At 42.0% G+C, this 25,018-nt stretch overlaps 1 protein-coding gene across 1 annotated transcript in view; it reads left to right on the top strand.

Moving 5' to 3' along the window:
* Positions 1-7,830: 7,830 nt before the first annotated feature.
* LOC311502296 (junctional adhesion molecule 3B-like) overlaps positions 7,831-25,018 on the top strand; it is a 29,960-nt gene continuing 12,772 nt past the window's right edge. The window contains exon 1 of the mRNA XM_084564462.1: positions 7,831-7,914. Within this exon, the coding sequence (XP_084420588.1) occupies positions 7,866-7,914 (49 nt within the window). The 5' untranslated portion in view covers positions 7,831-7,865. The remainder of the gene's footprint in view (positions 7,915-25,018) is intronic.

Raw genomic sequence — 25,018 nt, 5'->3', positions numbered from 1 at the left:
TGGGAAGAAGCCAGAGCATCTGGAGACATGCACAGGACGAAGATGCAGAAATGATTCATCCAGTGAGTTTGAACCTAGAACTTTCTTGCTATGAGGGATTAGCGCTAACCACTATCCCACTGTGCCACCCACACAAGTCTCCATTTCCCCAAATGGAACCCAGTGTACTTTGATGAATCATTGTTTGTAAGTCCTGTGGATTTATGTGACTTTTAGCCCCACAGGTAGAGGGTCAAGTGGGGGCTCAGTAGGTAGAGTTGTCCTTGAGCAAGACACTAAACCCAGTGAAGTGGGTAGATGTGACATTGTGACTGTAAAACACTCTGAGTACCAAAAGCACCATATAAATGAAAGGTCAAGGCCATTTACCCAGAATGAAATAGGATAGTGGATGGATTACTGTGAAATTTTAGACAGACTTCTGCGGTCCACAGAAAATGAAGCCTACTGACTTTTCATCTAGTTTTCAATTATCCTGTGAAATATCTTGATGTGCTCTAATGCTTACACAGTAATTCATGGAGAACAAATAAGTTTATGTTATTAATGTATGTGCAGCAAATGCTACTGATGCAAAGGGTACAAAAGTGTCAGTCTGTGAACTGGTGTTTCTAAATCAAAAGATCAAGACATTTTGAGTTAAACAAAGGTTTTGTCTGTGTGTGAAAATGAAACAGGCACTCCACGCCAAGACTGACAATAACTCTAAACAGCTATTTTGGATATATAAATGTTTGCTCTGGTGAATGTTGACTCTCCCACAAGCCAAGCAAGCTGATGGGATTTGGCCCCCTCTCCCTGAAAACGCTTCCATCTGGAATTCGAAAAGCTGTACATCTGAGCTGTGGATCCAGTCACAATATTGCATTATTGTGTTTGATCACTGTGGGAAATTCCAAGCGGCGACACAAGAGGCATGCTAGTGTGAGAGGAGAAACAAATGGCTTGCCTGGGGTGAGAGACCAGCAGAAGGCTCTGCTTGTGCGCAGTCTGGTGGCACACGTGTCTGGCTTTGGCTGTAATGAGAACACCACAGAGTCACAGTTTGTAGTGTTTACAGAGGCTGGAGGACCGCAAGGTCACAAGGAGCTAACTATGAGGAATGGGAGTGACTAAAGAAGCGAATGTTTTGTGTTTTTCTGCTCGTGTTTAAATCAGTGGACTCACTAACGAAACTTGTTTCCCAGAGAAGTGATGTGCTCCTTTCAATCACAAGTAGAAAAATTATCTTGGTCAAGTTCTGGCCTTTGATTCAGAAATGCTAAAAGACAAGACTACTATCCCTTTAAAGTTGACCCAGAGATGTGGGTTAAACGCATGTCAGAAATTGTTTTTGTGCTCAGGGCTCACATAAGGAGTTCTACTTGGCGCAATCAGTTGAGTTACGCTGCCAGAATCTTCCTCTCAGATATGCAGGAAAACAATGGAGCAGCTGAAATGATGGTGGAGTAGAATAAACGGCTCTTTCAGTGAGGGCAAATACATTTTATAACTGTTCGTTCAGTTTTTTTTAATCCTTTTTTGCTGTTCTTTTGTGTGATGCTGAACTCTCCTGTAGCGCACGTTATCACAAAAATAATACAATCACCCACAGTGCTCGGGGAACGAGCTTCTGACAGAAAGTCTGCCATGATTGTTGCAGTGGACCAATGCTGCACTGAAAGCATACTTCTAACAGCTACAGTAGTGATTACGGTAATATTACTTTCTTTTAATGGTTCAATTGTCAATGCTTTAAACTACTATAAAAAATAAATATGTGATTTGCTAATGGGATTTTGGATAGAAAGAGTTTTAAAAAGTTGTAATGCATAATGTGTTAGGAATTATAGAAGAATATTACATTGCCCAACATCTGTTACTCACTTATCTGTGCCCAAGTTTTGAAATGTACGGTAAAGGAGTGAGCTAGGATGAGTAAGAAGGAAAAAATGACTTCCAGTGTAGGCAGTTTCTGAGTTCTGAGTAAATGGAGAAATGGGACGTGTTGTTGTAAGTACTGGAAGTAAATCTGAGACTTGTTGTTTTGAGAAGTCTCCAGCCACTTCTATTATTCAAAAGACACAAGGAACACAATGGAAACAAAACAGGCAATATGGTGTGTATGGACGTGCTTATGTGTGTGTGCTTACGCGCGCGCGTGTGTGTGTGCGTAGCTTGGTTCTATTTTTTTCCCACGTCACCCTAGAAAGCTTCGTGCATTTGGTGCATAATTTAGCTGTGTTGTAACTTTCTCTCGGTGGGACGTGGCATTATTGTTCTTTGGAAATTACTGAACTGTAAGAAGTACATGTGCAGTTATGTACACTCGCTGGGTAGATGTCTCACGAAGCTCTCTTTCTCTATCACTACATCGACTACAGTAATTTTCCTTAACTAGTTTTGCCTCAAATTATGCTCGAAAGTGCTTGAACGCTTGTTTGGAATGTTGTTGACATTTGAGGGGCAGCATAGCTAGAGGGTGACCAACAAAAAACACAAGTACAAAAATGCCCCAAAACAAGATAAATTGTTGACAAAGCTCTCTAGAGACCATGTTTCAAACTGATTCCATGTCAATTTACACCCACATTAGCTCAAACGCAAAAACATCATAGAATTTTCACAGGGATACTCAAGTCCTTGTAGATACGTCGAATGCTTTTTATCTGCAGAGAATGATCCTTAGTCTAGGACAGATGTTATAATGCCAGAGTAGCCAGAGGCCTGTTCTACGAACAACTTCAACATAGCCAAGATACCTTTCAGTCTAACATACTTTACATACACAAACAGTGGTTATCAGCCTGTTAAGTCAACCCATGTTTTCCAAATCTAACTATGAGCATGTAAATGTAAAAGGGGCAGTGTTTGCCAAATATAGCCATTGGACAAATCTACTGGCAGGGCAAAAAGAAACACAGCTCCAGGTGCCAAATGCAGAATTACGCCAAGAAATTGCTGGCTGTGTGAGCGTGTAAGTTTATAGCCAACGATTAGATTAGACATTTATCTACTTCAGTAACTGAACTTGTCGCTTGCATGTGTCGCTTTGCCGTTCAGTTGCAACTTCAGCGTTGTCAAACAGACTAATTGAAAGTAAATCAAACCTTGCTTGAAAGTGCAGTAGTAAATTGGCTAACTTTCATATCTTTGAACTACAGAAAGAATAAGGCTTTGGTTCTTCAACCCCACACAAACAGAACAAAATTACTTACAGCTAACAGAAATAATAATATGAAATGACGAAGACAAGACCCCCCTCCCCAGGAGTGCACTCCTGCTGAGCAGCTGGTCATTTCCATTAATAGGAGTCTTCCTTTGATGGTAGGGGGAGACTGTTTGAACCTACAGCTTAAGAAGTCTGTGAAGGTTCTCAGTCATCCAGGTCTACAAAAAAGCATTTAAAAAAGGCAAAAAGACTTGCAGAGTTTTTTGAGAAAACGTTTCACCACTCATCCGAGCTCAAGAACCTGCCAAAGCAAAGGATCTGTAGACTATCTCCTGTCCTCCTCATTAGGGAAAGCCAAGGGTGTAGATGGTCTCTAAACGCCCCTGCTGTTGCGGTCTGGGGCCCATAACATGAGGTATTCCGAATAAGTTATAAATAACTTAAAACACTGTGTGCAGACGCTCAGGCTGTGAGTCCATCTGGTGATGTCTTATCTGGGACGTAACCTTCTCCAGAGCAGGTTAGATGTGCAGCATACGTTACCCTGGTAAAAAAAAGTGAACCCCCATCGTAACCTTGAAAACTGCTGGTCAAACCTGAAGTTACCTCCTTAACTTCCAGTGCAGGTTTCAGGTTTCCATGGCAGTATTCCAGGCACCACATCCAGGTTTCTGAAAACAGAATAAAACGTTTATGTGCGCAGGACACAACCAAATCCAATCAGAACCATGGTTTGAGTGGACAATTTTCCCCTGAAACTAACTAGTTATTTTTATGCCACAAACCAAACCATTTCCATAGCATTGTCACGTGGTTAAATGTTTGGTTATTTATTTTATAATTGTATTTTCATCACTTCAAATGTTTGGTTAAACCTGACACTGGCACACTGCTATGAGTTATACCAGAGGGGAAGGGGAAACCGCTTATATGGACATTTATGCTGGAGGACTGAAATATCTCAATAACAACTGGATTTATTACCATGAGGGTGACTCCTTTTGACTTCTGTCCTGTATCAGCACTAGGTCAGATGATTCCGCTGAATAATCTCAACATTTTATGGAATGACAGTAACAACAAATTGTATAAATATTAATGTTTTAATAACTTTTCCTCCAGTATGATATTCATATTTGTGACATGACTCAGCATGGACTAAACACATTAGTCCAAAATCACCTAATGTTTACATGCTTCTACAAACTGGTGAAATTTGCGTGGAGGAAACTCCACGCAAATTTACAGTGGCAAAGTTCCAACACTGAATTAGGACAAAACAAGAGCCGAGGGTGAAAAAGGACAAGGTTGTTTTAAGTAGCTGACATCAACCTTACATCCTCATCAGCAACAGGAATTCAACTGGAATAAATGCAGCTTTGTTGTAGTCAGGACATGCATTCTGAGCAGGTGAAGAAATACCCTACTTCATCTTGCATTAGAAGAACATCCAGAGAAGAAGACATCACCGTCACATCCTCAAGTTTAACTGACTAGGTTAGCGACATGGAGGAAGTGTGTTGATCTTGCAGAAATGGTATATTTTTCGAATTTCCTTGAAGATTTGGAGTACATCATCATAGGGCAGAATCAGCTCAGGTAAATGTCACCAACAATGGGCTTATCTGTATAGAAATTGGATGATTCACGTTTAATTAATCAGATTTTTGCTGTGTTTGTTTTTGTGGGGATGGTAACATGGTTATCTACTCCATGATACGCATATGGAACAAGAAATCCCTCCTAAAACCATTTTTTTAGTCACTGAAAGGAAAGCATTCTTTTAGGACTCAGCTCTATAACTGCCTGACATGATGGCAGTGATGTCTGCATCTGGCAGTGGTGATAGCAGCCCTGCTGGCTTACTGCACAGAGACTTCTAGCCATCTTTCATCTCAACAACAACTGCGGAGAGTTTACACTTTTGGCTGCCAGAAAGTATGCATGCAAAAACACCGACATCTGATTGACTCCACAATGTAATACAAATGTGTTTTTTTGTGTGTGTATTTATTGCACATAGCAGTGTACTGTAGTAGAGTGAAGGTACTGACATGACTCATTTGTAGTGCAGGATTAACTTGGCATGACAGCAGAAAAAGACTGAGGGTGGAATTTAAGGTCTACAGGGATGCCATTAGATATTACCATCTGGTTGTTTGATCCATGGATCATACCGTACAGGAGTTTTGAACAACAAAGCCCCATCTTACAGCTGAATGAATGTCCCTGTCCCTACTGAAATACAAATGTCATCTTCTCCTCTATTTAACTGGTGGGTCTAATTGGTTTAAAAAGCTTTATGAAACGTTTTACCAAGAAGCATCATGACATACGAGAGGTTGAAAGAGAGCAGCGCAACAAAAAACTTAAGTGTGGAATAGATTTAAACTAAACAAAGAGTAATCCGTTTTTCATTAAATCCTTCCTGACATCTTCCATAATCATTTTAAAGTCACAGAGAGAAACCAGCTCCCTTTCCCTCTGAGCAGGGAGCAGAGTACATGAAAGCCCTTTGGTCTAATTCTGTTTGCCTCAACGAGATGAAGAGGAAAAAAATCATACAGTTATTTTCCACCAGGATTTTAAGATATACTGCGGCACAGAAAGTAGACCTAGCATTACAGAGTGAAGTGTTGAAGTCTACAAGTTTACAAGGAACAATGACAGTCGAGAAGTTCAGACACTGCGAGGAATAAACAGTACGTGTATCAAACTTTAGTTCAAGAGGAAAAACCCTGTTACTTTCACACGTTCTTTTCCTGTCTTTACATATCTAAGAGGGTTTGATTTATGATGACTTTTTAATTTAAGTGTTAATTAGGAGGTTACAAACAAAAAATCTAAAAACTGTGAAAAGAAGAAAAGGCATACTGTATTGTAATATGTTTTTCAGGCGACTTGTCATAGATGTGAAATGTTCTTTACATTTGTGCGTGTTATACAGCCATTTAGAAGCTGTACCATTACCAAAATGTTGTGGTAAAAATACTTATTACTGCGTTGTTGTTGGACTTTTTTTGTTCTTATTGCAGGATGACAGTGATGAGATGAAGCTTTCAAATAAATAAATAAAGTCAAACTTAAACAGCCAAGGCTAAACTTGCTTTATCTCAGTCAACTCCTAAAAAAGATTAATGATACTGATTAATAAAAATGTTTTTCTAGCCTTAAAAGCTGCAGTGTGTTGCATTTAGTCTCTGTTATGAAAGATGCAGCTTTTAGTAAACATCCGCTCTTTGCATTCATGAAGCAATTCCATATCCAATTTATATTCTAATTATTTGTTTGCAGTCGTAGTGTAGGGAGGTTTTGAATTGCATATATTTGCTTCACTGAATTATTTAAAAATAGTTCAGATTTCTTGTCATTTATATAAAGTCCTATACTTCTGAAAGGAATAGGTCTACATCGGTCTTTTAACACAACACAATTGCACACACTGACTCATTATACAAACCTAGAGAGCAGGACCTTAAGGCAACAGTGTGGTTAAAATAACAACGCCTCATTCAAATTAGAATATTGCCTGGATTACAAATGTGTTACGTAATCTACATAGCATAATTTGACATACTTCTATATTTAGATATGCAGTGAGCATTGCAATCATTTCAGATCTGACTTTTGTGAAAGAAGCATTGATCCAGCACTGACACACACTGGCTGATCATGTCAGTCACGGATGCTAGATATTTCTACAACACACAGCCGCAGGTATGTGATCTTATTTTGTGTATTTGTGGAACAGTTTGAGGTTGACTAGTGTGTCACACAAGCATGGTTTTGTTAAAAAAAAATAAAAAAAATTCCAGGCTGCACCAGCTGGTTTCACAGAGTTGTGGCAGGGCTCAGAGGGAGAAAACTGCTCGATGTAAGCAATGCATGTCCCCTCGACTGGAGGCTCGCTGAGCAGATCGCATCCGGTATGACGGGACAAAAACAGGACTTCACAAGACTGAGGTTGCTCTCTCATGTGAACAAGGTAAGAGATCCCTGGTTTGACATGACCGCTGCGCCTGTCACTGGCATCAGACGTACAGTGTGAGCGGGCCCACGATCCTTGACAGGGCTATGATTTACAGCCAGTAAAAAAAAATTGGTGAGTGAATATTTTATCGAAAGCCTGCCATATGCTGTATGTCACAGCTCAGCCTTCAGCACATCATTCAATTCGACAGGAGTTAGCATTGCCTAGTAGTAACCCCAGATTAAATGTTTTATTACACCTAATACTTATAGTTTTCACCAGTACACGTTGGAGTTTACTGTGATATTACTTTTTGACATTTTCCCACCTTTTTATTTTGATAGTGTGAAGGTGCTCTTTTAAATATACTTTTTTTTTTTTAAATTAATCTCACTTACGTCCCACAGCATAAAAACTGGAGGCTAGTGTTTCCCTATCTGAGCTCCCAGCTGCTTCTTGCCTACAATATAAGGCCACAGTAGTAAAAAAGCCTCCCACATAGTGTCAACTATAAATTCTTGTCTGTGTGAGTGATGCTTTCGGTAGCTATGGAAACCCAATATAATAGCTCCCCCTCCCTTCCTCCCTCCCTCTTTCCCTCCCTCCCTCCCTCCCTCCCTCTCTCTCTCTCTCTCTTCCAGTCTCTCTCTAGGTCTCTCTCTCTCTCTCCATCCCCACCAAAGCTCTTTAGGCTACTTTGCGCATGTACAGCCAGTCCAAACCGAGCATTGCATCGACTCCAAGATGGCGAAAACACGTCTGGCTTGCCTCCTGACTCTCCTCTCAACTCACTGTAAGTGCTAAAATCCCTCAACCCGGCGACTATTTCTTCCTCTTATCTCCTCGAGAAAGGTGGCCGTCAAAAGGCTGTGTACTTCTGCATCAGTTTGGTCGATTTTTTCTTTTACACCAGCGTTTGGTGTGGAGCAGATTGAGACTCAGGAGTAACCCTATCTGTACGCAACTAACGGTAAACTCGAGCCGGACTGACACGCGAGCTAAAGTCTAACCGACCGGAGATAAACTGAAAAAAAAAACCAAACGAAAACAAATGAGAAAATATAGTCGCCATTTTTAATTCAATTTACTGTCAAACACGACTGGCAAAAAAATGTGCGGCTCGAGCGATGGTTTTAAGCCGCTATTCAAATCCATCGCTTAGCCTCCTCTTCTTTACTGTTTTATAACAGGAATAATGTGTGCAAACAAACTGTATGTAACCACGAAAAAGTGCCCCAGCTTTTTGTACGGCTCTTTAGTTTTTTTTTTAGCGGCGCATTTCGCCAGAGTCTGACTAAGCCACCACCACGTTGTGTATATGTGTGTGTGTGTGTGTGAGAGTCTGAAAAAGTTTCTCTCAAGTTTGGAGAAAGAACTTTGGGAAATTAAATATGAATTACTGCGGTTTCGTTGGTCGCGCCGTTAACTATTCAGCGCGGAGTTCGAGCCGCGGTGATGGCAGAGACGTTGGAAGTAGTGATGCGAGATAACGGTTTTTCCTGCGGCGGAATAAAAGCAGGCTGACCGCGGGAGGAGCCAGCCAGCCAGTTAGCCAGCCAGTTAGCCAGCCAGCCAGGCAGCCAGCCAGGCAGCCCAGTCAGTGTCCTCTACCCCCTCCTCATCATCCTCCTCTTCCACCCGCTCCAGTCGAACCATTTCAAAGCGCACCAGAGCTGGTAAACAGAAACAGAGGCCGGGGAATCAATTCGCTCCAGTATCCACCCCACCCCACCACCACCCCGCTTAAAGAGCGCACATCCCCTGTTCATCTGTCCCGTAGCTGGACTTGATAAACGCACACCTGTAAGAGCAGTTAATTTAAATATTCCAGCGCGAGCCCCAAACCCCGTTCACAGGAAGTTACTTCCGCGTTTTGATGCTTATTTTGCGAAACAACTTATTTTTATTTTATTTTATCATATTTTATTTTTTATTTATGATATGTCTACGTGCCACACTTCTACAACTTTAAAAAAAAAAAATCTTATTAAAATCGCTACTGCGGTTTTAGCGTGTTACACAACAGCAACGCAACACTTGTTGCTGTGTAGAGATTTTTCCCCAGTAAACCCAGATTGCCTTACTCGTTTTGGCTTTTTGCTCTGTATTACAGGAACGAATATAATTGTTACTGCAGATTTTTCTATCTTCTTTGCTTAAAAAGAAACTTACTTATAAACTTACAATGAATGCATGTACGGTTTATCTCTTTTATAGGCGATATGGCTTATTTTCGGCCCTGTAGTGTCAGGTTTAATGACCTTGATTTGTGCTATAATTAATGCGAGAGTTGATGAAGTTTAAAGGACATGGTTTAGTCAAGAAAATGTGCTTTTTATATGTCCACACATGAATAGCTGTGCTTTGCTAATCATTTGCGACTACGTAACAGCTTGAAATGTATGGGCTTCTGGTTTTCCCCACATGGACGTAGATTAAGCAAGGTGTGAAAGGACAGACATACAGACGGATCAAAGGGAAGGACAGACATAAGAACCTTTCCTGTGATCTCTCACGTGTGTGAATAGGCTTATTCTCTTTGCTTTAATTAGGAATAGCATGGAGCTTGTTTGAAATCTGTTGCTGTGCTTTTTAATTCTGTCTCTCCTGACATAGCTCCAGGCTGTGTGCTGCTTTTTTATTTTTTTTTTCAAGTGTTACATTTCAAAGTCAGTACTCTTAATGATGTTCCCCTGAGTAAATCTGTGACAGGGCTTGACAGTACCACAATTGACATTTTCAAGGGGGGCAGTGAGCGGATAAAAATTTAAGAATTTCCTTTGTGTTGCCTGGACAGGGCTTAGCCATGTGGTCAACTGGCTCCCAGCCAGCACGGCCACTGTCTTTAGAAACAGGACAAATCTGGCTAGACTAGAGCTGGCCACAAGCCGTGTTATGAATTATTAATTGGCGCTGATAGGCACTGATTCCTAATAGGCGCTGACTGTAATTAGAGGGCTTCTTGTATTTTAAAAAAAGCTTTGCTTATAATTCAGTTTTAGATGTTTCAGTAAAGAAATTCAACGAGGAACGAGTACGTCACGGGCTTTGCTTGCTTTGCTTGCTTTGCTTTAGCTCACTCTCAGTGCTGTTGTTGTAACTGTGAGATGTGCTTGTTATTTTCAATTCATGGCATTCCTTGGGTTGCTATCATCTTAATGGCCGCAGCCATTCCAAGTGAAGGCTAAAGCCAGTATGACTGAGCACGCTGCAAATATCAGGCCAGTCATCTGTCAGTGGAGCGAAAGACGAGGGCCATTGTTATTTTAAGTACACATGCTTACAGCAGACTTTCCAATCTGAGCTAATGGAATGCGTTGACATTTCCCATTGTTGGCTTCACCTGAGCCATTTCACTTAAAAAATATTCCGCAGAAAGTGGCACAGACTTGAAGCTGACATCTGCCAGTACCTCACTGCCAACAGCACAGCCAAGATATGTGGGAGCTGGAAGATGCTCAAAGTGGATTAGTACCGAGCAAATATAAACTTTGAGATCACTGCTTTTACTTTCATAAGAAGCACCTGTGGACATATCATATGGTATGGCTCTATTCTGGAAGAATGTGCGGAGTCTTGTGCTTTCAGATTCAGATTCAGTGCAAGTGCAATGAAATGTCGTGGACAAGAGAACTGGTCATCATTAAGAAAAGCCGTAACTGCGAAACCGAGATCAGTCCTTCACATGCTGTCACTCAAAATACAAGAACAGACGTTCTCTGTAGCCAATAATAATGTGGGCTGTTGCTGTTTCCCTGGAGATGCCTGCATGTCTGAGCTTTGACAGTCAACAGCTTCACTAATGGCAGCTGCAGCCACTGAAGACCAAAGAAAAGAAAGGAAGTCATGTTACTTCAGTAATATGGAAATGCTTGGTTCCAGGTACAACACACTACCAAGCTGTGTAAAATATATTAGAACTAAAAGAAGCAGCCCCATGTGTTGTAGCACATAAAACAAAAATATGCTGTGGGTTGGGGGATGTGTCTCTTTGATATCTGATATTAACTCCCATCACAATTCCAAGGCAACGGTTAAAAAAGCAGCAAGCTTTAGTTTTCTTCCAGGGCTTGACAGGACAGCGGTGAAAGGAAATTATGACTTGACATTTTTTTTTTTGGTTTTGCTCATGGCTGTCAGCCTGATCCAGTATGAGCCCTTTGTTTATCAGAATGGATAAGATAAGGGAGAAATCTGTCCACCAGATTGTTGTCGAGTGTCCTCTGTTGATAAGTCGTTGCATCACTCAAAAAGCTTTGAACATCCGCTAACTTATACTTAACTGGGGTGCTCATCAGATGATGTTACCCGGCAGGCTCTTCAAACATTTGTCTAAATGGAAGCCAAGTGTTCTTCTCGTGGTTTGGCATGCGTGGCATAGCCGTTTGGCATGTCAGGAGTCGGTGTAGCCCAAGATAACTGCTATAACTGCCTGATAGGCACTCCCCCAGGAGGTGCTCATTGTCAAATGTTTCCCTACCCACCAAAAGCTTGCGAGCAAATGTTTGGAGCCCTCTCTGAATGGCATGCATGACCCCTGTGGGCAAGTCACATACAGTCTGACATTTCACTGCAGAGACAGTAAATGGCAGAAAAACACGGGCAGAAAAACAGAAAGGAGTCCCTTGCTGCTCAGCATTTGTTTGTTACAAATCAAGAGTTCATATCTAAATACCCCAGAGTACGAGATGCCAGTCACATGACATCATTACCATAGTTGCAGGAACAAATTATGCATTCTGATTGTGCCGAGTGACTGTAAATTGTGTAATAACTTTTACGAAGTCACCTAAGTTTAAATTGTTGCAGTCTGTGTGACAGCAGTCCCTCCGTAGAATAAGTCAAAGCGCCACATGGCCCTTAACTGTGGAATGACCCAAAACAGCTGAGCAGAAGAGGGTGGTGGTGTTTTGAGCAGCTTCGCAGGCGTAACCCGAAATATCTGCTGCATCCCTCCCAAACCTGACTGTGCGAGTTAGCAAATGCAGCATTCCAAATAGAAAGCACATGGAGGCAGAAACCTTCACATCATGTGAGCACACTGACTAACAATCATAACCACCTGTTTTCCCTAAGAGATAAAAGGAACCCCTGCTGATGAGCTGGCTGAGGTCACAGCGGAAAGGGGGAGTTGTGAAGAAAGAAAGTTTCGAGCGGTGTTACTGGCTGAAGGCATTAAGAAAACAAGCTGGGTGTGTCAGTACATCTCCTCGGACAGAAATCCTTTTTAACGTGACACATAGAAAGATTCAGCACCGCTGTCCTGCTTTTAGATTATTTTTATTTTTTTTAAACGCTGATGCTGACAGGCAAACACTAACATGCTCACATTTCAGAAAAGGTCATGACATGTGCGTTCTTCAAATGTCAATAAGACTAGTATGTGAAAAACATAACATGTGAAAAACATTAACCAACCTGCAGAAGAAAATATCATAACGGCGTAGGTGTGGAAAGTGAATGTTTCTCGTGAGGTTTGTCAAATTCTCGACTTTGGCCAACAGAGAGATTCATGAGAAAAGAATGTCAGTTGTGGGCTAATGAGCTATGTTTGGAAATAATGGTTCTTCCTCAATAGCGAGCTAAATTGGTTGCTTGTTTTGACAAGACATTATTATTCAATGTTTAGGCTACTCTAGATCAATGGGATAATCTCCAAGATGCCTGTGTACTGACTGTCTGGGCTTAGGGCAGCACAAGAGCAGCTTCCTGTTTAATGATCATTATCTGTGGTCACATGGCCCCTGGAGGGAGGAAGCACCGTGCAGTTCACGTGCTCGTGTGTTCACTGGATGCTGATGGAGTACATCAATAGGTCAAAAGAGACCGCCAATCGATCAAACATTGGGATGCTGTCAACTTAGTGAAATAATTAGGCAGTTCATTAATGACGTGGCGCAGGCAATGAACTACATGTGGCTGAGCCGCTGTCGCTCCGAAAGGAAAAAGCTTGAGGCTGCGCTCCTGCTGAGACTCATAACCAGATAATCGCTCCGGATTCATCCTTTGTTTACCAGGCTGTAACAAAAGGGCAATTACTGTCTAAAAATAGCCACTAGGCAGAGCCATCCGACAACCTCAGGTGTTTGATCACAGTTCATTCCAAACCACTGCCCCTACTATTAAAAGCATGTACTGTGTCAATGATTGTGAACAAAACTTCTGTACAAAAGCTTAACACTGTCTGAAACAAGTTCTTTCAGTCCGTGGGAACTCTATTTATTTAAAGAATGGCACAGCAGTGGGACTAATAATGACAGGAGCCAAACTTAGGTGAACCATGGTATCTAACTAAAATATTAAAATCATCTCAAAAGGTAGCCTGAGCCTGGCTAAAAGCTTCACTGTCACATTTTGAATAGGAAGGGGACGGGAGACAGGCCAGGCTTCCTTGGAGTTGGAAGATTTCAGATACTGAAAAGAAATAAAGCAGAGGATTCGGGATGTCACTAGTTTATTTTATTTTTATTTTTTTAAATCTTTCTTGGCAGAGGAAATAAGATCTCTGTTCGTCAGAAATGCATTTGCTTTAATTCTCTTGTTTTACTGTAAGTTACATGATTAAACTAATCCAGTATAACCGTATTCAACTCATCTGATGACACATGTCACGATAATAAGAAGATTATGCTGAAGCTCTGTCTTGTTCATAAACTGTGTGTTTGTGTCGCCTTGCAGACAAAACCCAGACCCTGCACTTAAAGCTTCCAGAAAGGCTGAACCTGATCTTGGGCCTCTCAGTACAGGAGGAACATTTACAAATAAATGCTACTTGTTTATACTCTTTAGTCCGTATGAGTATTTGGAACGCAGCACAAGGATATGGTGGTTTCGGATTAGTCACGTTTCTCATGCAGGCTGCGGTGTATAGGAGCACTTTTCCGAGGCGATGCGTCTGTGCTGTAAATAAGACCGGTACACCATGAGACGTTATTACCACAGGAACACCCTCTGCTAATCAGGAGTAGTTGTTCTTCAAGCTCATTTTCTTTTTCTTACATCTGGTAACCTGTAATTACAAGGTGGTTTCCACACCTCCATCTACACCCTCCAGGCTCATGTCAGGCCTGCTTGACGCTACTTGTGGAGGCGGCACAGGCGTCTGGTTGCACCTGCCAAATATGTGGCATCAAAACAAAAAGCGTGCTACGTCTAATGGGGTTCACTGGGAGCAAATAAACAGACGCATTCTGCAACATCCACGTACAACGCTCTTTGGCAGGAGGTCACGCTGATTGTTTGTGGGGGCGATCCAGCCAGTAAAGAGAAATGTCCCGTAGAGGATTTCATGTGAGTTAGTGGCACATTCTAGGATGTAGGGTTTGGTCTGCACCTGGTATGGGTTGGTATGGGAACCAAACAACGCAGCATGGAAATGATGGATAGGACTCAGTCAGTGAGTAAGATCTGGATATTTTCGGTTTAAAGTGAGGAAATTATTTATTACATTGCCGCAAGTAAAGCTGGCATTGTTAAGAATAAAAACAGTCCATCTCTAAAAGAAAAAACTGGCATGGCGGTCTGCAGACAGTACATTTCAGAGTGCTTGAGGTACATGACTCAGAGGTCTTGGTGTTCATCCAAATTACTAATTAGTAATGATTAATTTGCATGTGTGTGTGTGTTCATGCATGTGAAGAGTAAAATCAGTCCATTAAGGACTTTATATTTCAAGTACAAGGTAAATGCTGCAGTCATCTGCTGTCATGGAGTATTTCAAACCTAAGGGAATTCAGATGTTACTTCTACTGTCTCGTACATGTCACAAGATATTAAACTGAAGAGCACAAGTTCTTCTTTTTGGACCCGAAATATGTTCTGTCTTGGTAAAACATAGGCAGACATTTAGAGAAATAAGCGTACTCACTTTCTGACGGGCAGTCAGATCTGTCCTTGTTTAGCTTAGCTTTGCATAAAAAAACTGGAACTAGCTTGCTGGTCTCTCAACAAAGATAACAAAATACCCTGCACATCCACGCTGAGCTCTATTAACATGCCGTATCTCATTTTGCGTATTTGCACACCGAGCGAGCATTTGTGTAAAAACAATCCTCAATTTAGGTGGAGGTAATACGATGGTTGGGAGCAGTCGCTTCCGAGCGTTGCTTGGCAACTGCTCACAGCCCAAAATTGGTTTGGCCCGCAACCCAGAGTGAAAGAAAGATTAAATGTTTCAATGAGTAAACTTCAAAGATGCTGGTTGGTGAGTTTTGTTCAGCAGTAGTCTTATTGCTAAGCTCAGATGGTGGCTGTAGCTTCAGTGGTATCTGTCGTCTCATATAATGCTCCACCAGGAAGCTAACAATAGATTTCTCTGAATATCAAACTACTATTTTGAACTAGTTAATATGAGTAAACAGACATATATAAGTGATAGTTTTTCATGCAAATTCCAAAAGCTGCATTATAGTTGTGATCACTTGCTCTGCTCCTGTAGAAAGCCCACCAGCACTGACAGAAGTACAGTTTGCATTCAGTTGAGTGGACAGACTGAGCTGGCAGATTGTAACCAGACCATCTGGCCATATGGTGTGAGGACTGCCCCTTCTGGGCTATTTAGTGGTAAATATGTTGAGACTGATCTGGAATTGATAGCACTGTTAAGCTGTTTAGAGTTTACCACGATATCTGTAGCTGGAAAGCAATCTAAATGGCATTGATCTGAGTGGTGTCAGTCTCGTACACCGCTGGATTTAGGTCAAATGGTGACAACCTCCTTCTTGGTGCTTTTTCTCCTGTATCGCCTAAAACATCCACATCGGCTGTGTAAAAATCACCCTCTCTCAAAGTGTTATTTTTTTAACAGGAATAAATACTTAAAGACATTTGAAATGGTTGATATCTAGGCAGATTAATGGAGTTTCCTGATTCTGTCAGATATGATCACGAGTACTGAGATCAGACCGTCCGTGCTGTTTGGACTTGCTGCGAATCATGCTAGAGTCGAAGCTCGGCATACGCAGCGCTGTTGCCACATGTGTGTGAGGGTAAGTGAGTGCCTCAGATATTTGTCAAGATGCCAGGCATAGACGACGAGTTTGTAACATGGTGGCTGGCCCCTGTCTGAGCTCCAATAGAGGGGGGGCTTTGCATGTGGGTCTGCTCGGTTTTCGCGTCATAGAAAGCAACAGAAGGGAAAGAGGAGGAAGTAATTTAAGTGGATTTCACCGTGACTCAGTGGTTTGTCAGGCATTTGTCATGATTGTAACAGGTCACTCAAAATGGCCAAGCTTTAGCCTCAAAGCTGATCAGAGACTTAAATACTAAGTTGAGACGTTTCAGTAATTTTAGCCACAGAAACTTAGAGTTCAGTGTTGACATCAAACACTTCAGGAGCACAGAGTTTCCAATACAGTGTATTTTCAAACGCTGTACTTTATATTATTTAGGCTGAATGATGGAAAACAAGAAAATGGTAAGAGGAGGAAAGGAGCAGAGGATGAGCCAGTGGGTATTGTGAAAGCAATTTGTGTTAAGGAATTTGTGTTTCCTGTATTTTTACAGTTAAGATAGTAATTAAACTAAATTGCCAGTTTCTCTACATTAAACCTCATATCCTGTAAAGGAGCACAGTCATTCCCAAAATTACCGTGTTATCTACTCTGCCATTTCCTTTCACAAGACTGCTCCTCTTTTAAAGTCAGATTGGCATATTTATACACTGGTCATTGTCGGCACTATAAAGGTAGATTGTAGGGCAACAACACATTACTGTAATGGATTTTCCAAGACTTAAATTTATTCCCCATGCGCTGAGACATACAGCAACAAGTAAGACATTTAAAAAGGACACTAAAACATTCAAAGGGTGTTTTTTTTTTAGTTTAAGAAAGAACCAGCTGTACTAAAACTTTGCTGTACAATCAAGCAACATTTTACCTTGTCCTTTAAAGTGATCTTTTAGGTTTTTTTGATTAGTTGCATACCCTTTCTGCCTTTCTCATACCAAAAAAAACAAAAAACAAAGCCACTTTCCACAGCTATTCTTTATAACCTAAGAATACAAAGAGCACCGATGATGTGGTTTCTAAAATATTCAACATAGAAAAGCAAAGAGCCAACAAATAATTTATTGAGAAAATAAAAAACAACAGCAGAAAACACGAGAACAAAAGCCATTTAGTCAGCAGGGGAAGGTTTACAGTGTGCCTTAGAGTGTGAGTATGCCTTTAGTGGGAGCTGAACAAGTGGAAGAACACACAACAGGCCACTAACCCTTATACACTCACAGCACTCCACCCTAAAGTTGAAGCCGCAGCTCCCTCACGGTCGTTCCTTCTGGCCCGATCTGGTTTGAGCTGGAACAATGATCTTATGGTTTCATGAGCTTTTCACCACACTTTCAGAAGGAATCTGTATCTCCGTGCTGACGAGCCTATGAAAACGGCCTCCATCTAGCCAGTGCTCGGCTGTAATGAATCCCCCACTTACCCCCGCCACCACTCACCCCTCCGTCCTTCCCTTCCCTCGCACAGACGCACTCATGCAGAACTGAGAGAGTGTACAGTTTTATCTCAGATCATCAACACTCAAGATCATCAGCGTTCACATCTGTGGGCGGCTTCCTTTGGGGCGATTGCTAGCGTGGTAATGTTGCTCAGTGAGAATAACTCTGCAGAGAGTGATGAGCTCTGAAGGACTGCTGTGGCGGGCTGGTATCCAACCTAAAGGTCCCAGTCTGATCTGAGTATAGCAGTCCTTATGAACGGCTATTAACCACTTACGCCTGCTTTATAATCCTATTTTCATTTCAGTGTTGAGCGCATTTAAGCAGATTGGGCTTGGCATTTGTCCAATCACTTATAGTCCTAGCTTAGCTGAGCCTGCTGGACACTTCCACAAAATTTAGTGCAGTCTGAATATTCCTTTCAGGAAGCAGACTAAATGACTGATATATGATCATATTCTCCTCACTTTGACTAATGGTCGTTTGTAATCAGTTAACAGTTTGGTTTTCCTTACACACAGCTCAATCATTCCACATTTACACTGAATGTAAAGCGGCAAAATCTGTATCACTTTGTCAGTCAAAAGTTAGGCAGAAAATAAATTCAGTATAGTTTCTACTGTCGGATCAAGCGCCAGATGTGTGCAAATTCTGCTTTCTGGATTTACATGTGAACACGAGGCAGGACGTTATAATCTTCTTAGGAAAAACTGTTTTTTTTTTCATCTATAAGGAAAAAGAGGCATAATCTTAAACGATAAAAGAGGCTAAATCTGTGTTTAGTCTATTTGTCTATTTCTTATGTTGTGTTCAATTGTGTGTGTTCATTTTTTGCTTTTGAATGAGATTTTTACACAGTATAACAAAGATATAATTAAAAAAGCAACACAATTTTCTGTTCAATAAAGATAATATTGAATAGAGCAGCGTAAGTGTACAATACTCAGCCATGACACAGGAGGAAAACCCCATCACAGATATGTTTGGTGCAGTCAAAGCAGGTGACTGAGGTCACCAGCTGTCCTCTGTTCTTACCGGGAAAGCACTTTGGAACTTAGCCATTGTTTCCCGGACCGGGAGGTTTCACTGTAACTCTGCACTGCACACCTTTACTTCCGGTGTGACTGTAGGCATGGTGGCATATTTCACGTAACAGCTCGGAAACAGAATGGGTGGCATGAAACGGCCGGTCGTTTGGCTGTCTGTTGCCTTTGTCTGGTATTTCCCATGGAAACCCATCAAGGATTCCTCCCTGAGCAGGTGATGGAAGTGCGGTTCCATTGGGGGGGGCGGGGGGTCAGGAGCAGGAGCCTCAGATGGCTTCCCTCCCCAGCTGTTGTTGAAGCAACATTCCCTGTCCTACAGCTCAGCCAGCCTGTGCAAACTATTTGAGTCCAGAGTATGCCTTTATGCACATTTGTTGTCTGAGTGGACTGCTTGTTGGGAAATTCTTGCTGGGGTTGAACACTTGTGATGTCTCAATACTTAGCTTAGTTTTTTAACATAGTAAGCACATAATTTTCATAAATAAGCGTCTCTGTCATGATATAGTCCCAGTTATGTGTCTTGCCGAATGGAATTTGTTTTCATAATGTGGTTTGTGAGAGCAGACGTCCCCACCCTTTTAAATAGTTATTTAGAAAGTCATTTCAGATGGGAAAACACTGAAATCAAGCTTGTTATATTTATGTGGTTTCAGTTGTATGTGAAGCCAGGAGTTTCAGTAATCATTCAGTGTTTAATTGCAGTTCTTTTCCATTCCTGTCTTATTGTAGTTAAATTAGTTGTACTTAATTGTGTAAGTTTGCAAATCGGCCAAGAAGAGCTTTCCAAAAGGACTCCAAAACAATGAGGAGAGAGTTGTGTCTCTTTTTCTGTATGATCACACACTTGAGCCATTACTTTCTCCATTTAAAGTCTAGAAATGAAGAGGGCATTAAGTGACCCTCGTCCCCTCCTCCACGCCTGCCTGTCAAAGCTCATTTCACCTGTGACCAGTCATCCCTATACGCAGTCACTCACTTTTGGCGACCTCACATTCTGCCCTCCTCTTCGTTTACTCCCCGTTACTGCTTACTAAGGAACAATGAAACGGGTCAGAATTGCTTCCCGCAGCATTACATACAGCCCAGTTGCCATCGTTCGTGAGGGTCTGCTGTAAAGCAAATCTTTGTGAGAGCGTAACTCTTTGTAGCAGTAACATTTTTGTTTGACCGTGCTGATTGACTTCGGCACGGTCAGCAGGCATTCTCTCATGCCCGATATTTGAATGAACAACAATCAAATGCTCAATATACTTCACAAATCCCTTAACTGTATCTGGAGTTTGTTGATTGTGATTTATGTGACTGTTTTAGAAGGCTTTGCTTTGTCCTTTACTTTTAGAGGCTGTTACTGATTTCTGTGCAGCTCGGAGTTTGTGGAAATCCGTTGAGTCAAATGGCATGCGGTAGGTCTTTAGAACATAAACAGGATTGTGGGAGACTGAGTCATTTTTTGAAAAAAACAAAAACAAAAAAAAAACCTGCAAAATGTTGTGAAATACAACATATTCCCAATAAACTGTTTTTTCCTGTGTTCAGGCCTTCCTAAACAACGTGGCTTTTGTTCAAGAGTGAAAACAATGGCGAGTTAATAGGCTGGGCTGTGGGGAAGCAATTGTTGTAACTGACTTTATAAACTCTGGGATTTTGTCCTGGGTTTGCTGCTTTAGAGTTGATAGTATCTTGATGACTGAGCTGAACTCCGCTGTGAGGTCCAATCATGAAGACGTTATAAGCTTCCCACCGCCATCTCACACTTTGTGCTCACAAGTGTGCTGCTACACGGCTCAAAGCAGGTTGTGTGTGTTTAATTGAGGTTTAGATTAGTCTGTTGGCATTCAGTTTTTTTTTATTTACTCTATTACAATGACCACGTTTACATGGTCTTTAGTATCCCGAATTTGATCGGGATATTGAAGTATCCCGTTTTCGTGTTTGTCCATGTAAACACCATATCCCGAATTCAGAAATCGGGATATGCCCATTTCCCGATTTCAAGAAACCCGGCTTTGCTACCTGGAGTACTCCGATAGAAGCCGGGATACTGAAGCATGTATACACCTTATCCCGATTTCTGACGGCTGCCCACTGTCTGCGCAGGCGCGAGTGACGCAAAGTGACGCACTAGCTATACAAACAACATGGCGGCAACGAGAACGTCTCACTTTTGGAGCGACGAAGAGACAGAATTTTCCCTTAAAGTAATGAAAGAACTAAACATAACGACGTGTTTAGATTTCAGAAAACACCGACATGCTGATGTATTCAAATCTGTTGCGGAAAAGCTACGTGACGCTGGTTTTCCACCTCGCTCCGTTGAACAAGTTAGGTCGCGTTGGAAAACATTGAAAAAGACGTAAAACACGCATGCGCAGATAGGATGCAGCGATCGGAAAACGGGATACTGTTATTTATCATGTATACGGGGATATGAATAACCGGGTTTCTCTGTGTTCCATGTAAACACCATATCCCGAATATGCTCAAAGCCGGGATAAGCCTCAAAATCGGGATACTAAAGAACATGTAAACGCAGTCAATGATCAAACCTCTCACGAAACACAAATAAATAAAAATACAGCAGAGTTGGTGCTGTATTAAAAAAAACAAAATACAAAAAAGTTGACGTGTCCCTAAAAGCTGCGTTGCACCCTTTCAGTTGTGCTCTTTTCAGCACTCAGCGGACATCCTTGGAGCACTCAGGAAGTGAGGCAGATTAAACCTTTTGGACCTGCAAAGTCAACACGTCTCTGCTGTACGCTGTCGTGTTATTGTTCAGTTGTCAGTTGAGCCTTAGCTCATCGTGGTCAGCTACGCTCAGCGTCCACGCACTTAACAATAAGCGCTTATCTCTGCAGGCTGTGGCAGAGTGGCTCAGCTGCCCCCCCCCCCCCCCCCCCCACCATCCCTCTGTCACTGCGCTGGCCAAATAGGGCATTATTAGGTAAAGCAAGTGCTGGCTAGTCAAAAAAAAATAAAAAAAGACCTGTGTTAATATCCAGCAGCCAGATTAGCCTGATACCTGCAGATATGAGCGTTTCCAAATCTGTATGATGCAGGGGAATTATTGGTAAATCCTTTGTGGTGTGCTGTAGAAGAGGGCGAATATTTCTATTGAGGATCAAATGTGTGTGTGGGTGAAAGTATGCCGGGTGGGGGAGGTTTGGGCGTATCTGGTAGAAGGGACAGGCAGCAGAATGTTAACCACGGATTTAGCATCATGTCGTTCATTATTATAGAGTAGGTTAGTGGACAGTAGCAATAGTCATTTATAAAACCTCGCTCGTGATCTGTTTAAAATGTTGTCACAATCAGGGGACTCATGGAATCATGAAGTAATACTGGTCATAAGCCAGTTCTTTAGCCATACAAATGTTTATTTTCATCACGGTTGAAAAGGGCCTGCGTGGAAATTGCATTCCTAATTAGGATTAAGGAAGGGGTCAGGCAGCCTGGACTAGAATGTGAAGCATTTGCAGTGAGCGCCGTTGATGCCATCTGTGCAGAGTGTGGTGAGGAGCTAATTCTGGCACAGAGTGTGGTGCGATTTAACACAAATTTTTTTTGCGGTAGTAACTCCAATTCAAGCATAGGATTTAATTCGGACTGCTGCTCACAAAAAAACGGCTGCAGAGTCGAATTAGCCCCAACTGCCTCCCGTTAGATCTCCTTTAAGCTGACGCCATGGAGCTCCCCAATTCATTTGGACGTCCAACATGTGTGGCATGTCAGATTGTTCGCATAGCAGAGATGCTGCGCCAGGGGAGGCCCGCTCAGCCTCTTGGCCTTGTGCTTCGATCTGTTTTGACAGTTCACGCTGTCTCCCTCAAGAGGCTGACCTGGGTTAGAGAAATGAACAGCCAATTATTTCATCATATCTAGTGGTCAAGGGTTTTTCTTGGTACCTGTGTAAGGCAGAGAGAGCCACCGCTGCTTGCACTTCCTACCTGGGAGGTGATCCCAATTAGTAGGCCGTGGGGGTGTTGGCTGGTGATGACAGTCGCCATAAATAGTGTCTGGGCATTTGAATGTTAACCTGTTCCCACTGTAGAGAGGAACAGCTCATGATTGTATGATATTACAGGAACTGTGACTGCTAACACTGCTGCTGACATCAGTTCCAGTTTGGAGTGTAACTCACTGGGAATTTTGTTTACTGGCCTTGACGCTAGGAGTGTAAAACAGATGTAGTCATGTATCTAATCATTTCTGTTGAAACGGCAGGAGGAGGGGGCACAGTGTGTCAGGCAATAGTGAATGAATTTATCTCCGTGTTAGGTTTTCCATAAGAATCTTATGACTGGGTTTTTGGTGATTTACGTTTACATTTCCACGGTGTGTGTGATTGATGGCTATTGTGTCCTCACAGTCACAGCAGCCAGCAGCTATTGTTCCGTTTAATTAAGTATTCATTCACTCCCTAGCCTGAAACTGTGTCACATAACAATGGCCTCCATTGGCGGCGCGGCGCGGCGGCTGGGACCATGTGTGGAGGCAGTGTGACACCAAACAACTGCACTATGTTTATACAACAACCGTCTGATTATTCCAGGGCCAAAATATTTCACATGACTTAATGAATGAGTGATGTTATCACTAAAAGTTCTCTCAGTGAATATAATGTGTTTTTTCTAAATGGTTTATTGACAAGAACAACTTCGGCAAAAACAGAAGGAGCCTCAGGTTAAGGAAGTGTTTGACTGTTGATAGTAAAACACCAAATACCCTGATATGCAAGAGCATCAGCTGCCAGTAGAATCACCTAGTTGGTAACGCTGACGCAAAAGAAGCATTATTAGTTAATAACAGCATATAATCAGAAAAGATGAGATAATGCTCCATCGTTAATCACGGTGAGGCAGATGCTCTGTAATCATTAGTCTTTTCATACATCTTGTCTTCTGTGAGCCATCTGTTGTGTGTCTGATTAACATCCTTGAAGGGTCTGCAGGAAAAGTACACAAAATGGCCATTAATGCTGTCAGTATGTGTGTGTGTGTTTTTCCGGGATCAAGTATATCAAGGCAATGATATTTGTGGCAATGTAGGAAATGTATCAAATAAAAAAAATGACTTATTTACTGTTCTTAAGGCTATTGAGAATATGAAAGTTCATGATAGGTGGTATGTGAGTATGTGAGTGTGTCCTAAAGAGCCATTTAGTGAGTGTGGCGTCCCCCGATGAAACGATAGCTCAGCGTTGTGACTGGCGTTGTGGCGAATGAAAGACACTGTGCGTAAGGTGGCAGAGTAAAAGTTGCTTTTCCTCCTCTCTGGTCCAGTCCTGTGAGCTAGTCATACTTAGCTCGGGGTTAAAGTGAGAGCGGGCCAGATGTAGACGCTAACACTGACACAAAGTGACAGGTTCCCAGGCATTCAGTGACACCATCGGCTCCTCCACCATACCCCCCGCCCCATCCATCCTCTCATTGGCTCGGGCTGAGTCTTTGACCCCCTCCTAGATCAGAGGGCTCACCAGCAATAAGGCACATGGGTTTGTGCAGCCTCACCGGGCTCACAGATTAGGGCCCGCAGCAGCCTCATATGTAAATGCGGAATAAATGAATACGCAAGCAGGCCTTGTAGGGGAAGCTGAACTGTGTTTGAGTACACCTGGAAAAGATGGGATGCGTTTGAATTCATCCTGATACCAGGATACAACTTTTTGTCAGACAGAATTAGTTTATCTGCCAGGCGTCGAAAAGAAACCTTGTCTGGGACATCACCCTTGGTTTGGTATAAAGATATCAGATGTAAGTTCAGGCGTTAGTTTTTCGAGCTGTATTGAATTTTAATGCTGTGGTTCAGATAATAAAAATGATAATCAGGACTAAAGTACCATTGCGCTACTGTATACTACTGTATGTACGTGGATATTCCTTTACCTCCTCCTTCTGCTCTTTATTTCCACCTCTTTCATTTGCTCCTGTGCTTATTAAAACTGAGAGTATGCTGAACACTTGTTAGTCTGGACACACTCTTCGCCATGCCACTTTCATCTCTAAACATTGTAATTCTGCAGGCTCCACGCTGCTTTCCACAGCAAAAGCCACTTTGACACGGTTAAACCATCCAAACTCCTGGATGATACACTGTAGTAGTGGTGTCGATCTCATGCCTGCAAGGTAAATATAATGTAAGAGTGAACTGTCAGTTAGTATATGAGGTTTATATGAGGTGCTGGGAGACACTACAATCTAATTTAAGACAGCTTGTGAGCTCGTATTCATTTTTATGGTCAGTTATCGTGTTTACCAATTCTGTTAAAATGGGAGTCTGGAAAGCTGTCAGCCTCCTTGCCCCGGCTCACAGGAAACATATCAAACTATGACCCAAATACCACAGCAAACCTTGAATTCAGAGGACAACTCCACCCGTGTTCAGCATGTAATACGTTTATATGTAGG

This window comes from Chelon labrosus, assembly GCF_963514085.1.
Source record: "Chelon labrosus genome assembly, chromosome: 17".
Classification (NCBI taxonomy): Eukaryota; Metazoa; Chordata; class Actinopteri; order Mugiliformes; family Mugilidae; genus Chelon; species Chelon labrosus.
This window is presented reverse-complemented; position numbering and strand designations above follow the sequence as displayed.